General features: G+C 31.1%; 1 protein-coding gene across 5 annotated transcripts in view; it reads left to right on the forward strand.

Annotated features, from left to right (window-relative positions):
- RPS6KA6 (ribosomal protein S6 kinase A6) overlaps nucleotides 1-4,954 on the forward strand; it is a 102,114-nt gene extending 97,160 nt beyond the window's left edge. For all 5 annotated transcript variants that reach the window (XM_079124510.1, XM_079124511.1, XM_079124512.1 and 2 more), the window contains 2 exons: nucleotides 629-769; nucleotides 1,360-4,954. In XM_079124510.1, the coding sequence (XP_078980636.1) occupies nucleotides 629-769; nucleotides 1,360-1,485 (267 nt within the window). In that variant the 3' untranslated portion in view covers nucleotides 1,486-4,954. The remainder of the gene's footprint in view (nucleotides 1-628; nucleotides 770-1,359) is intronic.
- Nucleotides 4,955-10,392: the final 5,438 nt, after the last annotated feature.

Consider the following 10,392-nt stretch of genomic DNA (forward strand, 5'->3'; position numbering starts at 1 on the left):
AATTCATTATCTTTTGTAATATTCTACATTTATTTCTGCACATCTGTTCTTTTCTCTGTAGATTGCCTTGTTTGGTTGTCCTAGTCCCTTAAATAGTTACAACCAATTACATCAATCTTTATATTCTGATATTACTCCTTAGAGCCTTTAGTCTCTGATTTTGCTATTGATGAAAGGTTCACAAATGATGATTTTCTTTATTAAAATGCTTGTTAAGGAGTTTACTACTTCTTTTCTAAAAGATTGTAGGGATATTTTATTTAAAAGTATTACATAATTTAGTATATTTAAAATTTCATTTTACTGTGAGGGTATATTGTTCATAGTATTTTATTATGATAGTTCAAATAAGCATATTTATAATTTAATCTGATGTAAAACTCACAAAACTATGCTAGCATCTATCTGCTAACACTGGATTTATATTTTACATTATTTAGTATGTTGTGCAGTAAGCCCCTAGTGAGCGGATTAACTACACGGAACCCTACCTTCTATTTTGTGTCTGAGTGCATACGCTCTTGCACCCTAGGGCCCAGCTTCCCAGCAAAGTTCCATAGCTCCTTTCTCCCCTTGATCATTTAGCATATACCAGGATATTCCATATATATTTTTCATTTTCATTTAGGATTTGCTTTCTCATATGCTTCATATGGACCCACATCAGAGATATACTACTGAACAAGTATTAAAGCACTCATGGATAACCCACAGGGATCAGTTGCCGAATGATCAGCCAAAGAGAAATGATTCATCTCATGTTGTTAAGGTAAAACAAATATACTTTTATATGCCTTCTAAAACTTATTAACTAATAAAGCCATTGGGTGCTATTCACTAATTATGGTTCTTAATATATCTTTATTTCTTAGAGATTTTTTTGATTTGTTTCTTACTAATAATGACCATGTACTCTTCTTAACTGTCTTTACTACTGCCTTTCTGATGATAAAATAAAAAATGTCTTAATTGTCTATTGCCTTGCTTTTGAGAGACATTTGATATAGGAATGATCTAAATAGCCAAGTTTCATATGGAAAGAAGATTGCTATTAATTCCTATATTATAGCTATTTTTTCCAGTTCCTATATTTATAGACATTGAAGCAATATATTATGTTTTAGTGTTTTAAAATTTTTGTATTAGAAGCATACTTGTTAAAATGAAAAGTACACAAATAACTGGATATTAATTCACCAAGGCAGCATTAGGGCATAGAACATACTCACTTATTTTCCTGGAGCAAAGTTTTGTTCTACATAAATAGCTCATAATATAATGTGGAAGTTTTTATTTATTTATTTATTTATGCATCTGAGATTGTTACTCTATTTTTTATTATTTTTTTTGTTATTCTAGGGAGAAGTTGTTGCCACATATTCTGCCCTGACTAACAAGACTTTTCAACCAGTCCTAGAGCCTGTAGCTGCTTCAAGCTTAGCTCAGCGAAGGAGCATGAAAAAGCGAACATCAACTGGCTTGTAAGATTTGCAGTGTTCCTCAGCTAAACAGGATGAAAAGAAAATTAAACATGTGGCTTTTTGCCTAATCTTATATCAATAGCATTGTTTTCTGCTACATTACTTGAATATTCTGGTTAGAACCCTCTTTTTAAGGGGAATGAAGTTACAAAAACACACAGGTCCACAATATTCATACTATGTTGTTTGTAGTCATGTCCAAATGTTTATATAAGCAAATAAATGGTGTCCACAGGTCTTAACTTCTCTGCACACACACTTCTAAAATTCTTTTCAAGTAAAATTACTCTTAGTTTTAGCAGATTCAAATAGTAATGTTTTGGGGAGTCATGCTTTTAGTGCAATGCCAAGCAAGATCAGTATTTTTTAACATCTAATCTTGAAAGATAGGCTATTTTTTTCCTAAAAATAAAAACAAGTATGTGGAAGCTTGTTGTGCATAACCAAAGGAATCCATTCATTTATGGCTACTAAATTATTGTCATAGTAGTTTGGTGCCAGAACGAGATACATTTATCATAATATATGATATGGTTGGTGCCAAAGTCTTTATGGAAGAATTAAATCACCAATAATGTGTGAGACCTGTATATTTATCCATAAGTGGCCTCATCTAGGAAAGATTTTCTTAAGGTTTCTAACATTTTACAAATGAAAAAAATAGCAACATACTTTATATTGATGTTGTAATCTTCAAACTAGGCCATAGTTAGGCCTTTGAAAATAAAGTACATGGTGTTGACACTATCTTGGTGTTATGTAATCTGACTTTCAAGTTAACTAATTGGATTTAATCATCATCTATCCCCTTTATAAATGAGCTACACTGTTTTTTTCTGACTTCCATGTGCTTTGAACTACAGTGTAGCATACTGATCTACCTTGAATCCTATGGTTACATAGTTCAAGTTGTACTGTAGTGGACTTGTGCTCCTAGCACATTTGATATAATATAATGTATTTCAGTAACTTTAGACAGTGCTACATAATAGTTATGCTTTGAGAAGAAAAACTAGCATTTTAAATAGTAATATTGATGATCTAAAAAAAGTTTAAGCACATTTAAAAATCATATTTATAAAAAATCTGTTCAAATTGGTCTTATTAAATTTATAATTCAGAACCACTGTGTTAATATGAATTGTTTTCTCTAAATACTGAAATTTTGAAAAATTGTTTTGTGTCGTTGAAGAAAATACCATTACTACTACTACTTCTACTACTACTACTACTACTACTACTGCTACTACTGACAGAAAGAACTCATGAATGTAATCTGAAGGATATCATAGTTTTGTTTAGTGAATATAATTGAACTACTTGTGTGTGCTAGGTGTACTGTTTGCTGTGTATTTTATTTTGCTTAATTCAGAGAGAGTTGATTGCTGAGTATACAATTTAGGCTAGAAGACATGTAACTTTGGTATTTAATAAAACCAACTATACATCTTATCTTTATAATGTAAGTGATCTATGCCCATGCACAAAAATCTGTTTCCTGGGTGTAATATATAAAAGTATGTACTCTTATTTTGAGGTGTTTTTTGAAACAATTAAAAAACATTAAAAAGCATCTAATGCCACGTTGAAATATTACTTAGAAGTGGTTAAACTGGTACTATATTTTGTGGCTTTTTATGTTCCAATTTGGCTTTTTTTTCTTCAGTTTGCTTAATTACATTAAGTACTTGCATGTAACAATTTGTTTCTAAATATTTTGAGTTATTTTCCTCTTGTCATTATCTTGTTTGTGTTGTTATGCCACCTTCTTATCAGAATTTACACCTCAAACTCAGAGGTATAATTTTGATGCTGAAGTTTTCTGCACAGAAACTATATCCATGTGTACTTTTCATGTAATAAAATTAGGTGAAGTGAAATTGAAAAATTAAAAATGATCAGAAAATAACCTTCAGGATTTTATATTCAATAGTTTTTAAAAGTAGACAATTTTCAGTTAACATGCTCAAAAAGATCATGTCATACAGTCCCATCATGGAAGGAACACTAAGAATTAAGCAGTGTTCACTATGATTCCTCATCAACCAGTGAGGACTGACAGTGTGAAATATACAGGCATGTAACTGTGGGACAATGTTCTGCTGGAATATTCAAACACACTAACCCAAAAACTATAGTAATGAGTGCAACTTTAATAAAGAAAGGCTTAAACTGTACCCTCATTTTGTAGAAGGTGCCCTACTAGGGATACCTAATCATGTCCTTTTTGGCTAGAACTCTGTAGCCATAAATTTAGATTTGAATGGAACATTTTTTTTGAGACTTCTGTAAATGCTTGACCAGCAAAAACAAATCCTGTCTTTAAGAATTTATGATACTGTGGTCTCTAATAGATTCATGAACAATTATTTTACTTTGCTTTACTTTCTAGTTAATAATTATTTAAAATATTTAATGATATAACATCTGAGGGTTTTTTACAATTTTTTCTGGGAGACAATATTGAACTTATTTTTCTCAAAGGAAAATACCAGGTTTGCTCAGATAGACACAATCTTTCATTCTAAGACACATATTACAATGAATAAACTCAGGAAACCATTTGCAAGAAAATTAGAGTAGCACTGGTGACTGATTTTGTGGGTAAAACAGTAGTTTCAGTTCTTTTATGAAGATCAAACTTCAGCCTGTTTTTGTTAGATTCAGGAATACCTAAACCTTGTTTTTTGGTAATTTATTTTCATTGGTTATTAGATATAGTAAAACATTTTTGATAACCCCTCTGGTTAGCTCAAAACAATTCTATGGTAGGCAACCCACAAACTTAATCAGTGATGTTATATAATATCTATTGTTATATACTATTTGGTGTTATATCTTCTCCATTGAAACCACATGTTAAAATAGTACTGCCCACAGAAACTTATTCATACATATTTTATAGTATGCTAATAGTAAGAAGCTTTTCATATACGAAGAAGGAAAACAAAACAATACTTACTTTGGATTCTAAGGCCCACTAAAAAAATTAAATTTCCACCAACGCAAAGTTTATCTTTGGCACTCTCTACATTCTCTTTCTCCTGCTCTCCTACTTGAGCACCTCACGGGAGTATTCCATCATTAAGATTTATCCTATTTTCTGTGTGCTAAAAGGACCTCAGTCCTTTTTCTTTCCCCAAATCAGGAATTCCATTCCCTCAGAACAACTATTTTCAACTATAAGGGTGAAATGAATGCCATCTTGTAAAATAATTACATTTTTCTATTAATGGCTAACAGATGATTGGCATTTTCCAATGAATACGTCCATTAAACAGACAAGTTTCTATTTATAGGAGTTTCAGGCATAATAACAAAATGAAATTAATTTTAAATTCAGTAATTATAAGTGAAGTTATTTGTGTGTGTGTGTGTGTGTGTGTGTGTGTGTGTCTTTGTGTTTGTATGTAAGGAACTTACACAGTAGGTCCAGTGTTGAATTATATAATAAATTGTTTCTTTTTTCCATAGTACTTTCTGATTTTCAATCTGTATTTTCTTTTAACATCTTCCAAGATTTTGGGTAATAATGAACTTCTGTTACAAGATAGCATGGAGAGAGGCAGTGATTGATGGTCATTTCTGTATATGTTATTGTTAAGCACATATTTGTCTGTATTCTTGTTTCTCAAAGTACACAATTTGTAACACAAGGACTTTTACACCTCCCCCCTTATATTGATAGAGAATAAAAGCACAGAGAGTTCGAATGAAACTATCCATGGATTCCAAGTTTTTAAACACTTTGTCAAGATTTCAGGACATAGAAGTCCTATTTATCATTTATTTTGCAAGAAAAATGCAAGCCATAATAAATATAGATTGTCCAACTGCAATTAAACTGTTTTAGAACATATTTTTTTTTTTACTTCAAAGCTTATTCAGGCATTGTTTAGCATTTATTTCAAGATCAATTTCTGAAATGAGTAGAATAAATCAGTATTGTTGCTATCTGCCTTCCTGTGCAGGAATGTAATAGCATTGATAGTGATTATTCACAACATATATTACTTTCATGAATGCACTATTCCTAGTTTTAGTCTTACAAAATAGTGAAGTATGTCATATGCTTTGAATAAAATGATAATATTTGATTACTTAACAATTAATTTGTTTGATAATACATGGGAAAAACTGGAAGTTAATAAGTCTTAAATTACAGGCATAACTTTATTTGAAATATGAAGCAAAATACAATGTAAAAGTACTTTTAGGATACATAAATCCAAGCTTTTTTACATCATATGGGCAAATGATGTATCTTTCAATCATTACCTAGCAAGAAATTTAGCTAAATGCTTATATATACATATATGTTTATTGTTATATGTATGTGTATAGTATGTGTCATTGTGCATGTGTGTACACACACATACACAATTGCCAAATTAGGGTTTGTTCTGTGTTTACATTTCTAAACTCTGGATAATGGAGCTTCTTTGGATGACTGTTTTACTTTCTAATTGTCTAGTTACAGAAATTACTCTTCAGAAGATGTATTAATCATGAAATTTTATGTGGGACAGTTCTAGAATATGTTTAAATAACCTCATTAGTTTCTTAATAATTTACATCATGTGACCAGTTAGATTATTTACTTTTTTCTTCCCTATCAACAAATATTGCTCAGGTCACATTTGATTTTTCTGTTTGAATTCTTTCTCTCTGAAATGGATACCACTTATAGCAAAAATGAAAGTTTCGTTTTAGTATGGTAAAATTATATTCAACAACAGGAAAGCAGCCTATCAAGAAACTACCATTTTTAATACTATATATAAAATCTTAATTAAATATCCAAATTCTAGCATGGTTTAGAAATGGAAAATTATATGGCATTAAAATCCATAGTACAAGAAAAGGAAAATTTGTTTTTTTCTGAGTTCGATATTTTTTTATTTTGTTTTTAGACAGGAAGTAGCATTGGCAGTTGTGAGTTATATAGGCTTTATTATGCTGTAGAGACATAAACAAATGGTTTGCCACCACTTTCCAAGCACTTTTGAATTTCTATACTTACTTTATGATATGTAAGTATTTATTTACTTCCTTTCATTGCACTTCTCAAGACAGAAATGGTGTTAAATAGAAGTTATGTATAAATATGATTCACATGTAGTTAACAACTTAAAAGCTACCATTGAAAGAAAAATGTCCCCAGTGTTCAGATAAATGTATTTTCTTTTTCTGACTATATTATGAATTTATGCCATTATTTATCTTATAAATATTTTCTTTAAAGCACATTTGTTTTTGGCATTAAAGTTTTCATTCATTGTACCACATTTTTCATCATGTAAACCTAATCCAGTAGTGCATTTTACAGTGTTTTTCCCTTACAGTGCTGCTAAAGAAATGGCTATCATTTTGAATTTACAACATGCCAAAGACAACATAAAATTATATATATTTTTTGTTCTTGTTAAAACTCTGTGAGCAACAATTATCAAGATATTATGTTAAATTACTGGCATTCTCTTGGTACTAAATAAAAAGGCTGCAGATTTCTAACATTTTATACTTGAGCTTGCTTGATCATTTATGGATATAAAATTTTCTGTCTGCTTTTATTAACTATAGCTAATTGCAGAATTCATTGAAACTTACATCCATCCATCAGGAGCCTGACATAACAAATGTTTCAGGATATTGTTTGTTAGCCATAAACTTTGATATCTCCTGAACTGTAATATTTTTTGTACTTTACAATTATTTTTCTCATGTTCTTAAAAAACAAAGGAATTGAAGAAAATGACCAGGAAACACATACATTATTCTTAGGACTTATCAGGAGAATGCATTTGTCTGCAAGTAAGTTAGCTCATTTTGTCCCATCGTCCCAGATGTGGAAAGCCTATATAAAAATTTAATATAATTTATAGTATATAATTATATAATAAGAATAATACTGTAATTCTTTTAAACTTGAAATCAAATAGAATAACAGACATTTAGCCAAAAGAGAAGTCACATGTTTGTATGCTATGTTAAATTATAACAGCTATATACACACATAGAAACTTGATATGTAAGCTCTGGATTATGATTCCCACCTATTTTGATGCTCCTATGTCAGTTACATTGAAATACAGAATTAAAAACTTGAAAATTAGTGGCTTAAGGTGAACAACATTTTCTGCCATGAGTTCAAATTAAAATCTTAGCCTCTATGTTTGGAAAGATTCCATTGAAAATAATAGACATTTTAGCCCAAAGAAAAGTCACATATTGTAGACCACATTGAATTATAACAAAGGAACATACACAAATAACAAAGCTATTCATACACACATATAAAGTTGATTTTATATGTGGTTTAGAAATTCATATGGAGTATGGTGATCAGACTCTCCATATACCTCTTTTTTAAAAATTTATTTTAATTAAAAATCATAAATTTACATAGGGCAATGTTGTTTGATTCATTCTGTTATTTTTTTCCCTTCCCCCACCCCTCCCACCCCTCTTTTCCCTCTATACAGTCCTTCCTTCCTCCATTCTTACCACCCTCCTTATCCCTAACCCTAACCCTAACGCTAACCCCTCCTACCCCCATTATATGTCCTCATCTGCTTATCAGCGAGATCATTCGTCCTTTAGTTTTTTGAGATTGGCTTATCTCACTTAGCATGATATCCTCCAATTTCATCCATTTGCCTGCAAATGCCATAATTTTATCATTCTTTATACCTCTTTTTTTTAACTTCTTAAAGGTAAACAGTACAGATGCTAGACCAGCTTTAGGAAGTCTATAAATATTGCTTTCCCGTTACCCATTTCTTTTCATCTCTCCTCTGCTTTTGCTTCTTTCATGTTTCCCATTTACCAATCCCTTAGTAAAAAAATCTGGTCACCATTTATATATCATGATTCTTTTAGAAACTTACTCCTATTAAAGTACTTCATTCTGCAGTTGTCCTTTAAACATTAGCTACTGAAATAGAGAGTGTACATTTTGTTTAGTGAGGCCCTGAAATAATTTGGGCCTACCAGACTAAACAGTTTAATCTGCTTAGGTTGACTTAGAGGATAGGGAGAGAGGTACAAGAAACAGACAACAATTTGTTTCCCCTATCATTCCCCCAGTGTTCTCTTGAAGAAACAGATTGTCTGAAAATACTAGGGTTCTCTTTTAGAAGGGAAATTTCATGTCCTTTTATTATTGGTCTCTTGTATAACCAAGAATCTGCTGTACCCAAGCATGAGGCAACCTCCCACTCTAGGTCTCTCCTTCCCCTTATCCCTCTGTGTGACCTCCCTACTTATGCATATGTTAAGCTTCAGATCTTGCCTTTCTCTCCTACTTCAATATTCTCAGATACATTTGGTATATTTTCTGAACATTGACAATTTAGATTTTTTATGAAGTATTTTTAAGTAAGCCACCTATTTTTTACATTTGATTATTCAGTTTCTGACAAATATGTAATTGTCAATAGGTACATTTTTTTACTCAACAAAATGTATGTTGTGTTTCTGTGCCTGCCACTATTAGTGATTTTTATTCTTTTTCTAAAAGAATACAGCAACTGACATGTACAAAAAGGTGGTCAAAATTGAAACAAAAACAAAACTATGAGAACAATATGTATGCTAACATCTAGGGCTAACAGATTATTTTGAACACTCAATTTAACTTCCCAATAGGGAAGGCAAGTAGAGAAACTGAGCAAGTTAAGTGATAATTATGAGCCATAAAGCATTTATTTTCAAGATATCCCTTTGATTGATACTAAAATTTTAAAAGCATTTAACATAGGAAGACCCCTACACAAGGGGCATTGAACAGGATAATGTTTTAAACCATGGATGTAATACAGCAAATCAAATACCTAACTCAAATACCTAATTCAAAACTTGCTTAAGCATGTAAGGGGAAATCACTGGCTAGATTCAATGTCGTGGAGCATTTTCTTTACCTTTCCCTCTGATGTCTTCATTGTTGACACATTCTCAGGTTCTATATGATGGCAAGATGGCAATAACAGATTCGAACCTTACCTCCTCTCAGGTTTAACTTTTAGCTCCTGAGGGTAGAGACAACTGCATAAGAAATGCTTGAACTGCAAGTGGGAAGACCTTGAATACTTCAGATGGAAATTGATTATTTTAACTAGAATAAGAGCAAATGGATGATGGGTAGCAAATCATGTTTGCCATTCTACTTTTGACTACCCAATATTCCTTGCATACACATGCTTTTAAAATTATTTATGCCTATGTAAAATGCATATTTTGTACTGCTCTTCCACAAACAATACCAAAAGTCTCATCCACTTCTGTAATGTATCAAAAACTCTTAAGTGATGTGCAGTTCCCTTAGGTAGAAATGCTAGATGATTTATAGCTAAGGTTTTTTGTTGCTATTGTTACTCTTTAGCATGGTTGTTTTTTGTTTCAAATTCATTTGAGTTTATTAATATTTAAGTTTTAGTCCCCATTTCCTATTCATGATTTATTTTGTGAATATGTAGAACAATGACATGTTTACAGAAGTCAAACTATATAGAAAAGTACAATCAAGAGAACTGTCACTCCCTTCAGTATTGTCTCTATTCCATTTTTCCACATGCCTTGTAAGTAACTAATGTCATTGTTTTCTGGTTCATCCTTTCTGTGTTTCTTTATGGAAAAATAAACCTATGTATGTATGTATACTTTCTTACTTCCATTATTGCTTACACAGAGTTATCATGCTCTATTTTCTTATACTTTGCTTTTTCACTTACTATATTTTGGAAATTCATATGAGCTCATAGGTATTCTCCATGTTCCTTTTTACAGCTGCATAGTACTTCATTTTGTATATGTACTATATAGTTCATTAACAAAAGTCCTATGCTTTATTGTTTCTAATATTGTACAACCGTAAAAAATGCTGTAATAAATAATCTCACATGTATATATT

Source organism: Sciurus vulgaris, assembly GCF_902686455.1.
Source record: "Sciurus vulgaris genome assembly, chromosome: X".
NCBI lineage: Eukaryota > Metazoa > Chordata > Mammalia > Rodentia > Sciuridae > Sciurus > Sciurus vulgaris.